The 22,171-nt window shown below is 46.0% G+C and overlaps 1 protein-coding gene across 1 annotated transcript in view; it reads left to right on the top strand.

Annotated features, from left to right (window-relative positions):
• LOC136827173 (uncharacterized) overlaps window positions 1–22,171 on the top strand; it is a 369,000-nt gene that overhangs the window by 268,841 nt on the left and 77,988 nt on the right. Inside the window, exon 7 of the mRNA XM_067084944.1 lies at window positions 13,270–13,589. Within this exon, the coding sequence (XP_066941045.1) occupies window positions 13,270–13,589 (320 nt within the window). The remainder of the gene's footprint in view (window positions 1–13,269; window positions 13,590–22,171) is intronic.

The following is a 22,171-nucleotide window of genomic DNA, read 5'->3' as shown; positions in this document are numbered from 1 at the left end:
AGGAAGACAAATACTGCTGGTTTATTGATGAAGCAGCCTGCTTATAAAGCGGCGTGCGGACGTCTGCATATACGCAGAGACCGCGAGTACAAAAATTTACAAGTGACCTTAGGTCAAACTATTTCTCTACACGAAAGAGGACAGGTACATATAGAAAACATGATGATTAACAACAGCTGGTTGGACATAAAAATACTCTGACACATATACGTGATACAAGGGCAAATGAACAGGCAATAAATATACAAATCACAATAATGATAGTAAGACTGTGTACGTGCAACCTCAGGTTGGCTGTGAAGGCACCGCAGAAAACGGGATGATCATCATAGAGAACTCGATGAGCGGGGACTTTACAATACTCCCCCCCCCCACAAGACGTAGGTAACGTCTGATGAAAGCAGGTATCTGCTGGGGCGATGGAGGGGCCCCGCCTTCTCAATGCCAGCTGGGGGGCGGGGCAGTGTTCGTCTTCTTCAGTGCCCTGTGGATGGGTGTGTTGGTTTGCCCACCTGCCCGGACCTGGGGCCTTCCGGGGGTGCCCACGAGGTTTTCTTGCTGACGGGGTGGGCTGTGGGGGTGCCACCTCCTGTGGGGGGCTTTGGGAAGTGCCCCCGACGTCTTCCTCCAGGAATGCCTTCTGGTTTCTCTCAAATACGAGGAAAGGCCCCCTGTAGGGCCTGGTTAAGGGTGGACGTACGGCATCATTCCTGCCAAAGACATGGGTGGCCAAGGGCAGACTAGGAGGCATGAAGGGGGACGTCCTGTCGGTATGTGTCCGCTGGCAGGGGGCGAACTTCCCAACCCTGTCATAGAGCCTCTGCATTGTTAAGTCATCCCGGTCCTCTGTGATGAGTTCACCCAGGACTACGAGGGTCTCCCTGAAGAGCTTTTCTGCTGCAGACAGGTCGCCATTGGCTCTGGGGGCGGTCCTCAGCCCGAGGAGGACCCAGGGCAGCTGGTACTTCCAGTTCTTGGAGGTGCAACGAGCCATGAGGGATGCCTTCAGGGACCTATGGAATCTTTCCACCATTCCATTGGCTGCGGGGTTGTAGGCAGTGCTGTGGTGAGTGCGGGGCCCCTGTCCTTAGTTATACGGTTTGGGACACCAAAGCGGTTGAACCAGCTGGAGAGGAGGGCTTCTGCGCACACAGTGGAGGTGGCGTCTTCCATGGGCATAGCTTCGGGCCACCTGGTGGAGCAGTCAACGACTGTTAGATGACACCTTGCTCCTCCTGATGGGGGAAGAGAACCCACTACATCGACGTAGATGTTCCCGAAATGTCTCCCCAGCTGGGGAAAGTCGCCCACCCCCGATTCGGTGTGCCGCCCTATCTTACTGGCCTGGCACTGTATGCACTGCCTTGCCCAGGCCATTGCGTCCTTCCGTATGCCATGCCAGACGAACTTCTCCGCCAGTAGCCTGGACATCGTTCTGCCGGAGGGGTGGGACAGTCCGTGGATGACGTCGAAGACCAGCCGACAACAGGAGGCAGGCATCAGTGGGCGGGGGTGGCCAGTGCTTATGTTGCTCAGCAGTGTTGGCCCACGTCCTTCCACTTCAGCGACGTGATTGCGGTGCGGTAAGCTGGAGTCTCTGGGTCGGCAGCTTGTTCACGGGCGTGGTCCTTGTAGTCGATCCCGAGCTGCACTGTGTCGATTTCGATCCTCGAGAGGGCATCGGCTACTGGGTTCTTCCTGCCAGGGAGGTACTTGATGGTGCAGGTGAACTCCGCAATGGCCACGAGGTGCCACTGCTGCCTGGAGGACCATGCATCCCCCAGCTTTGTGAAGGCATGGACCAGCGGCTGGTGGTCCGTCCAAACTGTGAAGGGCGTACCCTCCAGGAGGAATTTGAAGTGGCGTACCGCCTGGTACACCGCGAAGAGTTCCCTGCCGAAGGTGCTGCAGTGGGACTTGGTGGGGCTGAGCTTTCTGCTGAAGAAGGCGATGGGCTGAGGGGATCCGTTGACGACTTGCTCCAGGACGGCCCCACATGCGACGTTGCTGGCGTCTGTTGTCAACTGGAGGGGAGCGCTGGGGTCCTGGTGGGCCAAAGCTGTTGCCTTGGTGAGGGCGGCCTTTGTCAGGGAGAAGGCCCATTGCTGGTCGGGGCCCCACACTTCGGACGGCCCTTGAGGATCTCCGTCAGGGGGGCCATGGTGTGCGCGATCCTTGGGATGAATATCCTGTGGTAGCTGACCATTCCGAGAAATTCTTGTACGGCCCTGACGGAGGTAGGGGTGGGGAACCTGACGACGGCCTCGACTTTTGATGAAACTGGGCGGACACCTCCTGGGGATATCTTGTGGCCTAGGAATTCCACCTTATGGACGCCGGAGGTGCACTTGTTGAACCTGACAATGAGGCCACTCTCCTGCATGCGCTGCAGGACCTTCCGGATGTGCCGTAGGTGTTCCTTCTGGGATCTGGAAAAAATTAGGATATCATCGACGTAGCAGACGCAGAAGTTCTGGTCCCCCAGGATACTGTCCATCAGTCTCTGAAAGGTCGCGCCTGTGCTCCTCAGGCCAAAGGTGGAGAAGGCGAAGACACAGGACCCAAAAGGCATGACGATGGTGGTTTTGGGAATGTCCTCTGAAGCTACTGGTACCTGAAAATATGATTTCAAGAGATCTAGTTTTGAGAATATCTTGGCCCCATGGAAGGGGGCCGTTAGGTCCTCCATGTTTGGTAGAGGGTAGTGGTCGGGTTCTGTAGTGAGGTTGAGCCGCCTGTAGTCGCCGCAGGGTCTTCAGGTGCTGTCTGCTTTCTGTACCATGTGAAGGGGGAGGCCCATGGGCTGGGAGCCTTCTTGCATATGCCCATCCGTTCCATCTCGGCAAAGGCCTTCTTGGCCTCCTGAAGGCACTGTGGGGGAAGTCTTCGGAACTTTGCATGCGTCTGGGGGTCCCTTGTCTTGATGTGATGATATATCCCATGTTTGGCAGGGGCCCTGGGCACCTGACGAAGCTCTGGTTTGAACACCTCTGGGAATTCCCTCAGGAGGGAGCCGAACTGGTGGGAGCGAAGGAACAGATTGTGGGCTCCCTGGGGCCTGGCGAGGAAGTCTGCACCCAGGAGCGGGGTCCTAACATCCGCGACGATGAAGTCCCACTCATACCTCAGGCCCAGGATGAAGAACGAAAGGAGCCTCGTGCCATAGGAGAGGATGGGGGACCCGTTGGTGGCCGTCAGGGAGGCAGCTGGGTCCGGCGGACATCTGTGGTCCTCTCTGGAAGGCGGGAACACTGACCGCATGACCCCAGTGTTGATCAGCATCATCCTGCCAGAGACAGCGTCGCGGACGTAGAAGCCTACTGGTGCGGGGCCCCTGGGTGTCTCAGATGCTGCTGCCATGGCGGCCTGTGGGGGTGGCCACTGCTTCCCCCGTTTTTTTTGGAGGGGAGAAAAGGCAGGGGGCTTAATAATTTTGGGCTGCTTTACCGTCTCCAAGAGGTTCGTGTCCTGCCGGGGGTTGATGGCGAGGTCAAGGGCACGGGCAGTAAACTCTAAAGTATTTTTGTTTTTACCTTCCGTAGAACACACATAATCAATCATAAAATCTTTAAATAGTAATATACGTATAATTTATAAGACTAATAATGATGATTGAAAAAAGCACAACATTCAGATATATCTTCATATTATTAAGTTCATCACCTATATAGTCTAGCAATATAGACACTCCACAATATCATTATAGTGATGCTTAACCATTATTTAGACATTTCATTTGGGAAATAATTATAATTGATCATTTTATTTGCTAAATCCAAGATCAACGTTTGAACCTAAGTGGAGCAAATTTGACATGCTTTTTGTGATAGAACAGGCCGACAAAATATTTGAATCCCATTGCTCGGTGTACCCCTTCCATGTCACCGACAATTCCAGATCCTTCCTCCCACTGTAGAGAGAGAGAGAGCGAGAAAGCAGTCAGTTTGCTTTAATGTAAATTGTGTTGACTGTCAAGCTAAATTAGCTTTTGAGAGAGAAACAGCCAGAATAGACATTAAGAAAACCATTTTGATTTGGCGAGTGGTAATGACGGGTAATTGTGATTTCTTTGGCGTGGGAATAACACTAGCCTTATATTTTACCGGAAAAAAGTGGAACTCGACTCAACTTCGAAAATAAGAAATAAGCCAGTCATCCTGCAGTGATTATTTTAAGTAAAAAATTATTGACAGTTTTAAGTAGCAACCTTCATAATAACCTTTATCCATTTGATACAGTGTTTACTGAATTATAAAATCATTCAGACAATCCTATAAAAGTGAAATGTTTTCTGGAATTTATTTCAGGTAAAATGCTTCTTATTGTGATGAGACTTGGTGAAGAGTTTGGAATCAGTCTTGTAATACATCTAGAAATCAATCTATTTCATGTTTAAAGATTTCATTTAAATATATAATTCAGTCAACTGCAATGTCATTATGCATACAGTGTCTCACACAAAGACTGAAGAAACATGATTCTGCTGGGTATCTTACTTTTGAGTTCCATTTGAGTTTCATCTCTTCCGGTCATCTTGCTTAATGGCTGGGGCCAGCTAGGATTAATAGAGCACAGCCACGTAGCATAGGGGCGAGTCATTTCCTGGAGCACTTTCGAACCACAGCTCAGGTGTTTAAGCAATCTCTGACAACGCCAGGAAAACATAGTTGCAGATCATCAGTTAAAAAGACGGAATTAAGTGTATCAGTGTTATTTAAGATCAAATTACAAAATATAATTGGGCTGCAGTCACTTCTGTGCTGCAAGAAACTTTTATGCTGGATGTTGTTTGCCCTTGGCAGTGTATTGACAATTGATGCAAATTCGTGGTTCTTTATTTTTGAGCTAGCCACCATTTCCGGTTGAAGTTGCAGCAATATTGAGCAAAGTAGTGCTAGACAAAATAATTCTTGTTGGCCCTGTGACGTTCAAGAGAAATGTCAAAAGAGAGACTGATTCTTTATTATTCTCGACTGATTCTTTATTATTCTCGACAGGCGTTTGTAAAACAAAAAGTGGACAGAAAGGTAGCAGGCAACCCAAGGCCCCCTGCTGCGTCCATACAGAATTTGTGAGTTCTGACAAGCATAAAAATATGTACAATGTTCGTTACATGGCATATAAAAGGTAGACATACATATCGGCGGAAAGGCCATACAATGATGCATAAGATGAGGTACATAAAGAATCTGAAATAAAGACAGGTAATATACATGACGGGATTAATGTACATCTGAAGGGAGAAACACAAGAAAGGAGAGGCCCGATTTGTCGCCCTTACAAATACTCCTCCCCCCCAAGACAATGATTAGAGAAGCAATTATTGGATGAAATATCATTAATCATGGAGGCGCTTGCGCAGTCGGAGTGGGCCCTTGCTTCTGGAGAACTGTGGGTGTGGGGTGGAGCTGACACCTGGGGTTGACTGGATGAGTTTCCTGGGCCACCCCAGGCCCCGCCTTGGTGGGGAAGTGGGTGCGTCTGCAGGCAGGTATTGAGGGAGGACTCTGGGACACCTGGCTTCTTCTTCGCAAACTTCGCTGTCCAAGAGGAATGCGGGTTTCAGCCTGTTGATGGTGATCCAGTCCTCCTGCCCGTGGATGTCAAGGAGGAATGCTGTAGGGCCTGGTTAAGGGCAGCCAGCCGGCGTCCACCCTGATGAAGACGTAGGCGCAGGAGTGTAAGGCGGGTGGGCTATAGGTGATGGTTCTGTCGGTGAAAGTCTTGTGGCAGGGTGCGAACTTTTGTACGAGTTCCCTCAACCTCGGGAGGGGGCTGCCGGTGCCATCGGCTGATGGCGGGAAGAATTCTCCGGGGATGGCCAGTGTTTCCCCATAGATTTTCTCAGCAGGGGAGGCATCGCCATTTGCTTTTGGTGCGGTGCGGGGATCCAGCAGGACCCAGGGCAGCCGTTTTCTTCCACCTCTCGTCGGTGCAGCGTGCCATGAGAGCTGCTTTAAGAGAGCAGTGCGTCCTCTTGACCATGCCGTTCGCTGCGTGGTAGTATGTCATTATGCTGTGTAGAGTTGTATCCATCAGGCATGCCAAGGAAACCCACAGCTCTAACAGGAAGGCAGGACCCCAGTCTGTAGTGATGCTGTCTGGCACTCTGAAGTGGCTTATCCAACCGGAGAGGAGGGCCTCTGCGCATGATGTTGTTGATGCTTCATCCATGGGGGTTGCTTTGGGCCAGCGAGTGGAGCAGTCTATGACCATCAGGAGGTATCTGGCTCCCCCCCCCAACTGCGGAAGGGGCCTGACGACGTCGATGTGGATGTGGCCGAACCGCCGACGAGGCTGGAGAAAATCGCCGGTCCCAGACTCTGTGTGCCGGGATGTTTTGCTCGTCTGGCACGGGATGCAGCTCCTCGCCCACTGGCAGACGTCCTTGTTGATGCCATGCCAGACGAACTTGTCAGTCATGAGGTGTGCCGTTGTGTGCCCCAATGGATGGGAGAGACCGTGGACTATGTCGAACACTTGCTTGCTCCTCGAGGCGGGCACCAGGGGGAGTGGGCAGCCTGTGCTGGTGTCGCAGAGGATAGTTGTGTCCGAGTTTGCTAAGGGCACATCTTCCCATTTGAGAGCTGTCACTGCCGTCATGTAGTCTGCCGTCTCTGGGTCCGCTGCTTGTTCTCTTGAAAGGTCTTCATAGTCGATGCCGAGGTGAAGGGAATCGATTTCTACTCTTGACAGAGCATTGGCCACTGGGTTTTTCTTGCCAGGAACGTAGTTGATGGTGCAGCCGAATTCGGAGATGGCGGTCAGGTGCCACTGTTGCCTTGTAGACCACGCGTCCTGCTTTGCAAATGCGTGAACCAAGGGCTTGTGGTCTGTTAGGATTGTGAATTCAGTTTCCTCCAGCCGGTACTTGAAGTGCCTCACAGCCTGGTAGATAGCCAGCAGCTCTCTGTCGAAGGCACTGTAGCTGACGAAAACTTGCAGCTGAAGAAGGCCAAGGGCTGGGGCATGCCATTCTCCAGCTGCTCGAGTACTGCACCACAGGCGATGTTGCCGGTGTCCATTGTCAACCTGAGGGCAGTGACAGGGTTGTGGTGAGTTAAGGGGGTGTCACTGGAGAGGGCCTTTTTTATTTAAATGAATGTCTGCTGCTGTGGAGCTTCCCATGTTAGTGTTTTTGGTTTCCCCTTCAGGATTGACGTCAGGGGGTACATGATGTGCACCAAGGCCCTCCTCTCCAGCTGGATCAGCCGGTTTGGTGTCCCGGACCACATAACCACCGACAGGGGTCCTGCCTTCCTGTCCGAGCTATGGACCTCTCACCACAGCACCACCACCTACAACCTTGCGGCCAATGGATTGGTGGAGAGATTCCATAGGTCCCTGAGAGCGTCCCTCATGGCCCGCTGCAAGGCCGAGGATTGGAAGTACCAGGTGCCTTGGGTCTTCCTCGGGCAGAGGACCGCACCCAGAGCCAACGGCGACCCATCCACAGCAGAAAGAGTCTATGGGGAGCCCCTCGTAGTCCCTGGCGAACTCATCACGGGGGATCGCCACAACCTGACAGTCCAGAGGCTCCGTGACACGGTTGGGAAGTTTGCCCCTGCCAGCGGACGTACACCGATAGGATGTCGCCTTTCACACCTCCTGGCCTGTCCTCCACCACTCATGTCTTTGTCAGGAACGACACCGTCCGCCTGCCCTCAACCAGGCCCTACAGGGGGCCCTTCCGCGTGCTGGAGAGAAACGCCAAAGCATTCCAGTTGGCCATAAATGGGAAGGATGACCGGGTGTCTGTAGACCGCCTCAAGCCCGCCCTGTTGGAATGGAGACGTCGACGACACCACACAGCACCCTCTGCAAGCACCGTCGCCCCTGCAGCCAGCCTAACCCAAAAAGGAGGTTGTGTGGCCGCCCCTGGAAGCATCCAGGCAGCGCCACACACAGCCACTCCCACTCACACCGCACCCCCCACCTGACTTCGCCGAGCCACGGCACTCTCCGGCGGCCCAGCAGATACCTAGTTTGACCAGACTTACCTACGTCTTGTTGAGGGGGGGGGATATTGTAAAGTCCCCTCTCAACGGGTTTTCTGTGGTGAACCTCCCGTTGTCTGCAGTGCTTTTCCCACAAGCCTAGGTCACGCTAAATAGCCATATTTTTATCTATGTAAATACGTATCTATTACTGATTTATTTATGCCTGTTTACATTGTACATGTGTCAGAACATTATTGTGTCAATTCTTGTAATTTTACTTTTCATGTCATTTGTATTTACCTATCCTGTGTCACATCAAGAACAATTGACCTCGGGTCACCTGTATCCTATTGTATGCCTTTTTATGACGTCCACACACCGCTTTATAAGGCGACCTGCTTTCCCAGTAAACTAGCAGTTATTATTTTGCATCTCTTACAAAGTGAACTAAGAGTAGGGAGTCTGGGAGAAACTGGTGAATTATGCACACATTGAATAGAGCAGCTAGCAAAATGTAAATTACTGGATGCCAGAATTTGCAAGTTTCAGCAGGCAGACATCGCAGCCGGGTGATTTATTATTAGGTGGGTTGTTTATGGCACCGCTGATGTTACCTGGCACAATATGATCGGCGAAATGAAACTGAATATTATCAGTAAGGAGGTTATTTACATCCTTTCGGGAGTTTTGATTGTTTATGCAATTCAGGATAGTGCTGAAATGATCACCCGACATTCTTGCAATAGCCTCGTCACCAATGGCTTCTACTCTCTGTGACAGCTTTTTAGTTTTGGGATTCAGGGATTGAATGCCCTTCCAAAGACGGGGGTAATCGCCAGAATTTAATTTTCTACACACTGCATGAGCTCTTAGTTGCTTTTCATTCAGGCTGCAGTGCTTAAGGTCAAGCCTGCCTCATTAGCAGTGCAAAGTGTCCTTCCCTCAGGCTACCATTTTGCCTCCACAGTAGAAACATTTCTCATGAATGTGTATATAGATCTTTAACTACTATGAGATTCAGGGCCTCTGTAACACGGTTTTTTCGCAATAACTTTTTATCTATGCATTTCATAAATATAATGCTTATTCAGAATACACATTATATCTACACATAAATTTTGACTGTATTCTGCATTACGTAGGTTGAATAAATTTGGTACTTATAATGTAAGAGTGACTTTTTTTTTAAGATGGGCCAACTTACTCAGAGAAAAGGTTTCGAACGCACTCGTTATGTAACTTATGACAGCATTTCTTCCCTCTTTCTCGATGGATGATTGGCTATACGTAACGAAGGCTCACTGTGCAATATGCCATGGCCTCCTCAGAAATTAAGTTTAACATTAGATGATAGGTTATTTCATTAAGCTAACAAATTATGGCAACTGGCTACGTTATTGCCGATGTTGAAGCTAAAGATAAAGTATGGTATCATTCCTTCATTGCATTATCATCTTTACTATTTGTTTTGCTACATGTTGTAATTATTTTAAAGGATAAATGAATTATGTTCACTTTACTTCTATAAATTCCCATTAGATGTACAAATAAAACTCCTAAAACTATTCATGATTTATTTACAAAATGCAGTCATCATCACTCGAGGAAAAGATCATCTTCCCGTCCTCATCGTCACTGGCCAGGCTAATGATGACTGGTTCTACTGTCTCTCGGATATTGTCCGACTTCCAATACTCCTCCTCGAAATGACGGGATTGTCGAACTGCTCCTGCCCACACTTCCGGGGTAACAGAAAGCCTGGCTTCCTCCAACCTGTCCTGCAGGTCGGATCGAGTAAATCGACGGAGGGAGGAACGTACTTGTCTCTTCATGACCCCCCACACCTGTTCAATTGCATTGAGCTCGGGGTGAGCAGGGGGCTAACGCACAACCTCATGGCCCCATTCACGGATGGTGTTGTCAATCTCATACCTTCGCTGCAGCCGATTCTTTTGGCAAATAAGCAGCAGTTCCGAGCGTGTGGCAGAAGGTCGGAATGATATCCTGCGCTGTTCTAGCCACCTGATGAGAGAACATAATAGAACATTAATACCTTAAAGATAGATCATAAATTGTTACATGTAGTACAAGCAATAAAGTGCAATTTGATAAAGTTCCCATTAAAATAGGTTAATTGACTCTTCGAACAATTTTATATATATATATATATATATATATATATATATATATATATATATATATATATATATATATATATATATATATATATATATATATATATATATATATATATTGAAGTCATTATAATTACCTGATGAGATCTGCCTTTCTGGTTGCTGAAGTGGGGCATCGACTCTCCTCGATCAGTGTGCTATGATATGGTGCATTATCAAGCACAAGTACAGATGGCTCGGGAAGGGATGGCAGAAGTTGCGTCGTTAGCCACTGTTTGAACAACTTTGCATTCATCTAGCCATGGTAGTCTCCCTGATTGGTCTTGGCCAGGTAGCACAGGTATGAACCATCTATAAAGCCCTCATTCGTGCCAGCTGCCACCACCACAAAACGCTCACCTTCTCCAGGAGGAACCTTACGACTGTAAGTGGGACTGGTGACATCCTGCGTAGTGTCTGCCCATTCCCTGTTGTGGGCCATCCTTGTCGTAAACCAGGTTTCATCTACGTAAACGACCACTCTCCCCTCCTCCTGCTGGCGTCGTAGATCACGGAGAGCAGTTATCCGGCGGCATACAATTTCCAGAGATTCCCTCCTTACATACATCTTACGTTGGGAAGTTTTATACTCGAATCCCATAGAATGCAAGAGTCGAAGTACTGAAGCCCATGATGTCATTTCCGGAATAATGCCAGCTGTTTTGTGGTCATTTGTCAAGGAACCAACAGTAAAATGCTCCTTCTCAGCAAACTTTCTGTGGATACAGCGGCGAATGGCACCTATCGTAAAGTTATCAAAGACAGGCGGCGCTTGTAATCCTGACAATGGTGAAAGAACGGACCTGGAGGCACGGTTGACGGTGACCCTCACTGCACCTGCAGTCATGCCCAAAACATATCGAACACGGTCGTACGGCCTAAAGAAGAAGAAGAAAAAATTATATCGGATGATCCGTTGGTCTGCTGGAGATTTTAGCACATATCAGCTTGTATTTACTTTGGATAAAAATCTTATTTTAACAAAAATAGTTATATAAAGACTGTTTACATACGATCTCTCCCTTTCTCTCTCTCTCTTGGTGGCATAGTGAATAGTTAATGGAAATGTTCAAAATCCTGACTGACATTACAAGTATTATAATCACGTGATGCTAAATACAAATCAGACCATAAACACTGGATTTAAACTAGAAACTGAATGATTACCTATTCAGGCTATAGTAAGTATGGCCACGGGCTTTCTCTTGACTGTATAAAATTGCAAGTCATAAGACAAATGCAGTTTTGCAACCACGGGGACAATTCCAAATCCTGTTAGCCATTCTTGACTGCTGTGGGTTTCAGAGCCGATGGAACAAGGTGAATGAGTTTCTGTCTGGTGGATGGGCAGGGCAACATTTCGTCAAACGGTGTTTACCTTGCTTATGTAATGAATGTTTTTCGACTCTTGGCTCGTAATCATCTGCCATGGCGTCGGCTAGATAATTTTTACTCTATAAAAATTAAAACTATCGGGTTTAGGTTATTGGTAATGCTGACAAAATTTGTGTGTGGTTGTAATATATACATATGTCAACTTTCAGCTACATCCGATGCTTTGATAAGGAGCAAAGTCCAAAAAACCGTGTTACAGAGGCCCAGAGTCTCATAGTAAGTCATTCCATCCAGGTATATTATGAGAGTTGCCTTGATGAGATCTAAAGGTATCCCTGCCAGAGGCAAGCATAGCAGAAATTATATTCGAACAGAATTCTTTCAGATCTCTCCTGTGATGTCGTTTCTACATTTTGTGTTAGTGCACAGTAAGGCGTCTGCTGGTTGAACTATTGACCGCAGCCTGGTTTCCGTGGTGTTCCTATAGGATGAGGTTTTCTGTTGGATTTTAAAATCCCAGTTAACAGCAGATGGGTGATCAGTTAGGGGGTTCACGTTGCAGGTCACAATAGAATCATGAAGTTGAGGGGACGTGATGCAGTGGTCCAGCCAGGAGGTTATAATTGTGTCCTTTCTATTTTGTACATAGGTATAGGAGGAGGGAGGAAGCAGCATTACATTGCTAATTTGGAGAGCATGATTTTGACAGAAACGAGTAAGTTCGTTATAAAATTTATTTGTGGGGTGAGAATTAATGTCCTCAATTATACAAATATGATCAGCAGTAGAATCGTGAATAATACTGTGTAACTCACCTAGGATCATGCAGTACTGATCAAAGTTATTGTTCTTTTCCCAGGGCATATATACATTAATTACTAGATCTTAGAATCCCCTACTGTCACATGAAGCCCCAGCAATCTATCACTCCTATAGGTCAACACATTCACCATATTGTCTAACAATTTGTGCCACAGCAGAGAAAGGCCCCGTTTTTCTTTTGCCAGTTGCAAAAACAGGTTTTGGCATAGGAAAAACCTATTTTTGGTAGTTGCTGCTGAGTCCTCAAGGTCTACCAGAGCTCCGTGGTGACCAAACTAATATCAAAGAATCCTCTTTTAGTTGGTCTCGCAGCCAGGTATTGTGTCGTAGTGATAAACACTGTAACACATGATGGAGTATGTAATGGGGCACTTTCCCAAATCTTTACAGTGAGGCTGTATACCCAGGTTCTTCCATCGCCAAAACCTGCTTAGAAGAAGAAATGATTAAGCCTTTAACGCCGACTGGACGTATTTTACGTCAACAAAAATTGTCTGTTGGGTGCCAAGTGGACGTAAAATACGTCGACTACAAAATTTTTTTTAAATATTCGCGGAAAAAAGGTTATAGGCCTAGTTTGCGAAAGATTTTAAATCACGCGCCTTGAGGGATGCTGGGAGTTCATGGATCACGCTGTTGTTTTGTTTACAAGCATAACCCAGCTGTGCATGCGCAAATTTCTTTCTTCTCGCACTACAAAGCATCAGCGACACATCGTCGGAGAGCGATTTCTCGACGCATTCGTGTTTTGCTGAACTTGTGCGAGTGTTAGCGTATTTGTGACGCAATAGGACGTTTGCAGAGATGTCCCAACGTCGTCAGGACCGTGAAAGGCACGTATTGCCTGTCGGTAGTGAGTGTGTGAGGCGAGTTTTAGATTTGGATGCTGGAGAGGGACCAAGCACCCAAGGTGACCCAGCTTTTCAACGCTGTGTTGTACGGCCACATGTGGCCGAAAGGGACCAAGGACCGCACCCTGTGCCTTTTACGACCCCTAGGAAACATCGGGGTGTCCTGAGGGGCATCCGTAAGCATTTGGGAGGCCTCCAACAAAAGGACATTGATGAGTACTTGTTGGAGCTCGATCGAGAGCAGGTGGAAAATCCTCATTTTGACGGCAGTTGGTCATCTAGTGACGAGGACATCACGCCCGATGTCAGTGATGACGAGTATTTGCCCCCAATGTCCGTACGAGAGCCACAGCATGAAAGCGAACTCGAGTTCAGTGGTTTCAGTGCTTATGAGGGAGAGTCTGAGGAGGAGGAGGAGGAGGCACCGATTGTGGCTGGTGGGGACGAGACAGAAAGTGATGGTGAAAGTGAGGGAGATGGGCCAGTGGGAAGGGTGGGAGTGCGAAGTCGTGCCCACGCACGTACGCGTGCATGGGCCCATAGAAGGTTGCAACATCGTGGCAGCTTAGGTGAAGGCCGTTCATCCAAAAGTGATGAGGGGTGGTTGGAGGACCCCACCCCACCTAACATGCACCCATTCACAGCAGCACCTGGACTGACCGTCCCTGTGCCTCTCACTGCACTGGGGTTCAGTCGGCTCTTCCTTACGCGGGAATTGCTGGAATACCTCGTTGCAGAGACAGCGGATTATGCTTGGTACTGCTGTGAGGAACTGCAGACGTTGTTGTATCGCTGGTGGGGCTGCAACCTCACAGCATGGGGCATTTTTTGGGGCTCCACATTTTCTTTGGAATGATGCCTGCTGCCGACGTCAGGCAATATTGGAGGCGGAATTTTTTTTAAGCACGCCCAATGTGCCCGGCATTATGCCCCGTGATAGTTTCCTGGCGTTGGACATGTATTTCAACACCTTCAACCGAAGGGCCATATCCCGGAATAACCCAGATCACCTCATCTTAGTCTGCCCAGTGTTGGAGTACATTTGTGAACGGTGCCAGTTTCTCGTGGTTCCTTCCAAGAACCTTTCTTTGGATGAGGGGATGATGCCATACAAAGGGAGTCTAAGCATAAAAGTGTACAACCCCAAGAAGCCAAAGAAATATGGTGTGAAGTTATTTTTTATTATGGAATCCAACACTGGATACATCGTTGACTTCTCTGTGTATTCAGGGGTCTTCTCCACGCTGCGTGATACTGTCTTCGGTCTTGTGGATCGTTTCTGTAACCAGGGATACCACCTGTTTATGGATAATTATTATAACTCGGTATCCCTGGCCCAGAAACTGTATGAAGCAGGTGTGCACATCAGTGGTGCCCTTCAGTTGGTGTGTGGGGCCTCGAATGTCCTCAAGAGGTTCGCTAGCCAGCTGCAACATCTGGCAAGAGGAGAGATAGAGTGGCGGCGGAAGGGAGATGTCTTCGTCATCTGTTGGAAGGGGGTCTGACTCGTGCCCATGATTATGACCAGTCATGAGCCCATCCAAGAAGAGGTCTTTCAGCGGAAGAAGACACGTCGGCAGGGCCGAGTTACGTATGAGGAGTTTCGTGTCCAACGGCCTACTGTCATTGGGCACCACAATAGGCACATGGGAGGAGTTGATCTCTTTGATCAACTCATCCAGTATTATCCCTTCGCCAGGAGAACCATGAGGTGGACACAGAAGCTCCTCAAATACCTCCTGCAGTTGGCCCTCCAGAATGTCTACATCCTCTACTGTGGGTATAATTCAGACACCCAGAGGTTGTCCCATATCCAGTTTCTCGAGGTGGCCAGGAATGCCCTCATAAACTTTAATCCTGAGGAGTGGCCTTCCAACACCGCCCCCCTGCCCCGAGCTCCAGATCTGCCCCGAGAGGATAGGGCAGATGTCGCTAGGAGGGCCAACCTCGGTCGTCCTGCTCCTGCTGCTGCCGCCCCTGCTGCCGTCCCTGCTGCCGTCACCCTTGATGATGCCGCCCCTGCTGATGCTGCCCCTGCTGCCGCCGCCCTTGATGATGCCGCCCCTGCTGATGCTGCCGCCTCTGCTGTCCCTGTCCCTGTTGCCTCACATTCCAATGTCCCGTCGGGTAGTGGACCCTGTGTGTCGGCTGCAGGCAGGGGATCACACACTGGAGCCCCTAGAAGGGCGTAAGCAGAAATGGTGCCGGATGTGCCATATGAATGGCAGAAGAAGAGACACCCTGTTCGTCTGTCGCACCTGCAAGGTAGTACTTTGCAGGATCGGGGAGTGTGACCACAAATACGACACTGCGGTCATATATTGGAGTGCGCCTACCCGAGGGACACTGGAGGGCGCAGCGGACCGCCAAAGGGCGGCCCATCTGCAGTAAGGGCGCGCATCTCCCTCCCCCATCTGTACTTCGTCATGTCGAGAGGAAAAAAATGCAAGACTCTTCAATGGAGGAGGGAGAAAACAAGAATAGAACGAAGAGTCAGGATTACGAGTGAGTATTCTGCACTGGTTTTATATTTAATTTTATATTTATTACAAGTTTTTATATATCTGTATTTATTGGTGTTTTGTATATTATTTCGTTTTATGCAAAAAAAAAGTTTTTCACGTACATTCCTTTTAGTTATGTATTCTTACCAAAATAAAAAAAATATATATAATATATATACTGTATATGTGTGTGTATGTATGAATGTATATATATATATATATATATATATATATATATATATATATATATATATATATATATATATATATATATATATATATATATATATATATATATATATATATATGGGTATTTTTTGGTAAGCAAAAAAATCTAACATTCTAGTGATATTCAATCATTTACCTTCATTTTGCAACAAACGGGAAGTCTCTAGCACAATATTTCGATTTATGGTGAATTTTAAAAAAACTTTTTCCTTACCTCCGCGCACGCTAACTCTGCTGAAAATCTCAGAATTTCTAAAATCTCAGAATTTCTTTAGTCACCTTGTCGTAATTTTTGCACCGTTTTCTATTAAGCGTTACATAAAGTGTTATATATGAAAATGTGCGCAATTTCATGTAGAATACAACAAAAAATAAATCATGGTTGTAGCTTTCATCAGCTTTGAAATATTTTCATATAAATCACGATAAGTGCCAAAATTTCAACCTGTGGTCAAGTTTGACTCGACCGAAATGGTAAAAAAATGCAATTGTAAGCTACAACTCTTACCTTCTAGTAACATTCAATTATTTACCTTCATTTTTCAACAAACGGAAAGTATCTAGCGCAATATTTCGATTTATGGTGAATTTTTGAAAAGAACTTTTTCCTTACCTCCACATGCACTAACTTTGCTGAAAATCTCAGAATTTCTTTAGTCACCTTGTCGTAATTTTTGCACCGTTTTCTATTAGGCGTTACAAAAAGTTTTATACATGAAAATGTGCGCAATTCCATGTAGAATACAACAGAAAATAACTTATGGTTGTAGCTTTTATCAGTTTTGAAATATTTTCATATAAATCACGATAAGTACCAAAATTTCAACCTTCGGTAAACTTTGACTTGATCGAAATGGTCGAAAAATGCAATTATAAGCTAAAACTCTTACATTCTAATAATATTCAATCATTTAAATTCATTTTCCAACAAACGGGAAGTCTCTAGCACAATATTTCGATTTATGGTGAAATTTTATAAAAGAAACTTTTTCCTTACCTCCGCGCGCACTAACTTTGCTGAAAATCTCAGAATTTCTTTAGTCACCTTGTCGTAATTTTTGCACCATTTTCTATTAGGCGTTACATAAAGTGTTATGCATGAAAATGTGCGCAATTCCATGTAAAATACAACAAAAAATAACTCATGGTTGTAGCTTTTATCAATTTTGAAATATTTTCATATAAATCACGATAAGTGCCAAAATTTCAACCTTTGGTCAACTTTGACTCGACCGAAATGGTCGAAAAATGCAATTGTAAGCTAAAAATCTTACATTCTAGTAACATTCAATCATTTACCTTCATTTTGCAACCAATTGGAAGTCTCTAGCACAATATTTCGATTTATGGTGAATTTTTGAAAAAAAAACTTTTTTTACGTCCGCGCATTACGAATTCATGCATCATTTTGTGATAATATTTTCTCTGTGTTGCTTTGATCGTTTTACAATTTGTTATATACCAAAATCATCGCACTTTAGTGTACAATACAACGAAAAAAAATAACTCATTAGCTTTAACTGTTTTGCTCACAGCGAAATTTGTATACAATTATATATGAAATTTTTTTTGCGCTGGTATATATTCCAATCTTTATATATGATAATGATATTTTTTCATTTCTGATGGTTGCATACTAAACTTCAGGCAATGACAAAAAAAGGAGCCAAAAATGAACTCTTAATCTTAAAGACTAAGCATGCTGTGATTTTTTGAAAAAAACTTTCTTTTCGTTTCGGCGCTAACTCTCAAACCGCGCCGGCATACAGCAGACGCTTTTGTGAATAGATGCTCGGCGTTTAAGGGTTAATGCGCATGGGCAGTCTGCCATGTTGTTGACAACAGACCTGTGCAGAGACCAAGAAGCATTACTTTTTGTTGGTCAATGTAGGATGATCCCGTGCCCTAATCCCATGCCTTTTCGTCAGAGAAGTGGGAGGGTTTTGAGGACTCAGCAGTGCCTACCAAAAAATAGGCTTTTCCTAGTCATTTGTTTCATCCACAAGGAGCTTTACAAAGAAATTGACAGGTGACAAAGAGGCTTAAGCTCTCAATTTTTAATCCCAACACCCCAGAGAAAAAACATTTCTGGTCTCAGGTCAAGCCACAAATTTCAAGCCCTATTCTTTATTCCAAATACACTTCAGATTTTGGTACCAAAGAACAAGAAACTATACATGAACTTATGTTTTAGGATACAGTTCCACAGCGGCTTACCTAAGCATGCTGTGTTTGGTTGCAGTACTGTTGCCCTTCTCCCAGCAATAGTTAGCATGCTCACTGTCAATAAGACCCCTGGTTTTCTGCTGTAGCGCCTAGATTGGTTAGGACTAACCATGCCACCTACTGATACACAGTGCAGTCGAATTTGTTCAAGCTTGTGGCAATAATATTTTTGAAAATACTGTCTCTGATGACCACCCTGTGCATTCGGAGATTTCTTTGAAAGCGACATTTCTGAAGAAGGCCAATGACGTACTTACTTTCCTAACATCATGTGACCTAGGAAAGGAGTGTGGATATGCCTTTTCAGTGAGGGACACTAAAATTATTCTCAGCCCATGTAGGAAGAGTGGTTTATTTGTGTTAGGGTGTAAGAGAATCGGACCCTCTGGGATGTTTGCCGTGACTCCTAGGCCAACCTTAAGTGTTTGAACTGGGCATAATGTCTTGTCTGCTAAATTGAGTTTTCTTATCAAAATAGGGGATTTCCTTCTTAAAGGATTCTCATTCTTGGCTAGGAATGATGGACCAGGGGACAATAATAATTGATGGTCAGCTGGTTGTGTGATGTATCGTCCCAGTCGAAGAGAACCCAGATCACTAATACAAGCTCCTCAAGCTAACACAATCAAGAAGATCACCTTTTGCAGCGTGTGAGTTGTGGTTGTATTGGGTTCACTGAATTGGGGGGTTGATAGAAGTCTAAGCAACTTGTTCAGGGACCAAGTAATTGGAAACCTTTCGAGAGCGGGCCTTTGTAGTGCAAAAGACTGGAGAAGGGAAGTGACAATTTCTATACTAGAGTCAGTCCCGAATCCACAATGCAAGGGTTCCATTAATGCTGCATTGTACGCCATGATTGTTGTAACAGCAAGGCATTTGTCTCCAAAAAGGTATATAAGAAATTTTAAGTGTTTCCATAGAAATTTCAACTGGGCTCTCAGTATGCATATAATCTAACCATAGCTTCCATATGGATCGGTATTGTCGGATAGACGAAGTCTAGTTTTTGCACTAGGTGCCTAGCAATATTGGGTGAGTCATTTTCACTGCAGACTGTATTTAAAAATCCACTCGTGAAGGTCTCGGCTCAGAAAGGAGGATGCATAGATGATTGTCCCTCTTACTGTCTAGGATACAACAGCAGACAGTAGTGGAATCGATCTCCTCACCCATTATTGGAGTAATAGGAACCAATACCTATTTGGGCAATTTGGGGCTTAAGTATTCCTTTGAAGGTAATAAGCTTGCTCAAAACCTTCGAAATTGCGGACAATGGAGGAAAAAGGTATATCATCCTCCATTTGTTCCAGTCTTGTAAGAAGGCATCTCTTGACGTTGCTTGACTGTCCAAGTGCAGAGATATACACTGGGGGTTTGTGACTCTTGTATGTGGCAAACAAGTCCACTTCCGGTTGTGGAAACCTGTTGGCTATTGTTTGAAAAGATTGGATGTTCAATATCCACTGTGTTGAGGCTGTTGTTTTCCTTGATAGAGAGTCCACTATTACGTTGAAAGACCCTGTGAAGTGAATTGCAGACAAGTACCACTTCATTGCTTGCGCCATCCGAAGGATGGCTAGCACTATCATATTGAGAGGAGGTGAATATAATCCCAACCTCTTGATGCAGGACACTGCAGTCATGTTGTCTGGAATCAGCAAAATATGTTTCTTCTGGAGAGGTTTGAGTTTTTTGAGAGATAAAAAGACAGCCATCACCTCCAGGAAATTGATATAACAATTCCTCAGAGTAGCTGACCACCTCCCTATCTCCTGACGATCCTCGCAATGTCCTCCCCAACCTGTCAACAAGGCACGTGTGTTATTGTCACTCTTACAGATGGAGGAGTCAGTGTGACCTGTTTCACCAGATTCCTTCTGGGTCCAAGGCCAAAGTATCTTCCCAGCTTTTTTATTCTTTTGATGAGGTCGGTCTCTCATCTTTTTTCTTGCATGCGATAGCCAGAATTTGTTCACATTTTTTAGTTGTAATCTGAGTATTGGATCTATTACTGATGTGAACTGCAGTAGGCCCATCATATGTTCTAATTTCCATCGGGAAACTCTGGGTTGTGCAAGGAATGTTTTGAGGTCTTTACTTATTCTGTTTTGAGTATTGATGGGGAGAGACAACAGGCCGTGAAGAGTATCCCAACACAGTCCCAGCCACTGAAAGTGTCTGCTGGGCATGAGGGGGGATTTTTTTCAAATTTATTATAACACCTTTTGACTTTAGTCTTTTGCCCACTGCTCTTAGGTTTTTCAAGCACTCTTTTCATATGGGCCCCAAGATTAACTAATCATCTAGGTAGGCTGTTAGTTGTATTTTTTATTGTCTGAGTTTGTGAACAATTACCGTTGCTAATTTTGTAAAAATTCTTGGGGCAATGTTTAGCCCACAAGGCATGACTTTGAACATGTAGGTATCTTTCCCTATCTGGAGCCCCAGGAGGCGACGGAAGGGAACGGCGTTAGGGATGTGCCAGCATGCTTCTTTCAGATCTATAGAAGCTGTCCAAGTCCTTTTTGGAACGACTGAACATACTTGGGCAACGGTAGTCATCTGAAACCGTTAGCAGACAGTGTGCTTGTTTAATGATGATAGGTCGAGGATCACTCTTCGTTCAGAGAAATCCTTTCTGGGAACACTGAAGAGACGTGCTTGGAGGTGAATATGTGCATGCTCTTCTATGGCTCCCTTTAACAGGGCCTTCTGCACGTAATCTTCCAGAGAGGGGTCTAGTTTTAGGAAGATCCCCTCTAAAGGAGAGGTGGGGGGGGGGGGAATGAGACTATTTCCACATTTCCACCCCAGCCCATTAAAAATAATGCTGTGTCCTCAAGGGGAAGACTTCCATTGCCTGTGGTGTCATCGAAGCCGACTCCCGACCATACAATTCCTATTGGTATCCCCCTCTTCTTCTGCCTTTGCCCCTGATTGGCATTCCAGGTGTTGCCTTTCCTTTTCCTCTATAAGAAGGGTTTTGGACCTTGTGAAAAGGATGTCCTTGCTGTTGTTGTTGTTGTCCCTTTGTAGGGAGGTTATCCCTTCTGACCACTTACTTGTTTTTGAGGAAAAACATTTGGGGGTGACTGAAGGCTTATATGAATTTTGATCATAGCAAGCCTTTTTTTGGGTTGGGTAAAGGGAAGTTATAGGTTTTTTGTTTCCTGAATTCCCCTTTCCCCAGAAGTGCATACACTGTACAGTTCTCTTGGCAGGCTTGCTTGTTAGGTTGAGCCACAACAGACTCCTCAAACAGGTCCTTACAGAAGGGGTTAGAGTGTAATAATGAAGTCACATTGGGGAGTGACTTGTTGGAGTCCTCCAGTGTTTCAATTTGTACTTTTATGCGCCACTCTAGAAAGTCGTAGAGTGCTTCCCATAGGGTTTTGATAAGACTTTTGGCCACAACAGCAAAACTTGTTCTGGAATCTTCTGGAAGCCTTTTGGTGGCAACTTCCAGCAAGGTGGTAGAGGTTATAATACCAGGGAGGTGGATCCTAGCATGAAATTCTGCCGATGCTGTCCCCTCTGAGATTCTTCTCATAGGGATCCCAAACTGCTGAGTAGCTATATCTAAAGGGAGCTTCTTCCTTTCAAAAGGGAGTTGAAGCACTGCCCATTCCTTGGTGGAATTTTTCAAAACTGGGATGACCATGGCAGATGGCTCTAATTTTGCCATTGTTTCCCATTCTCTAGTCACTACAAAACTCTGAAAATCTACCTTCACATGATTAATTATGTTGAAAATGAAGGGACAGAAAGCTGGGACTACTTTGTGAGCAACTTGGGTTTTATCCATTATCCGTTGACCTGGTAAAGGGTGTCTTTTATAGCTTTTAGTGCCATAGACACAGGTAAGAGAACCGTTTCTTTTAGTGGTTTCTCCCTGTCTGGTGAAGGTGGTACCAGATGCCATTCTGTATTAGGGAATGCTGCCCTGTCTCTAAACTCTACATGTGCAACTTCAGTCATAGTTTTTCCTGTCATTAATTAGATATCACTGGGAAAAAATGCACATTGAGGCATCTCGCCAAGGATTATCAGTATCATCAGGGGTGAGTATTGGAGCCCATGTTATGTTTTGG

The sequence above is a fragment of the Macrobrachium rosenbergii genome, chromosome 41, assembly GCF_040412425.1.
Source record: "Macrobrachium rosenbergii isolate ZJJX-2024 chromosome 41, ASM4041242v1, whole genome shotgun sequence".
Taxonomy (NCBI): Eukaryota; Metazoa; Arthropoda; class Malacostraca; order Decapoda; family Palaemonidae; genus Macrobrachium; species Macrobrachium rosenbergii.
Note: the sequence above shows the minus strand (reverse complement) of the source record. Positions and strands in the feature narration are given on the sequence as shown.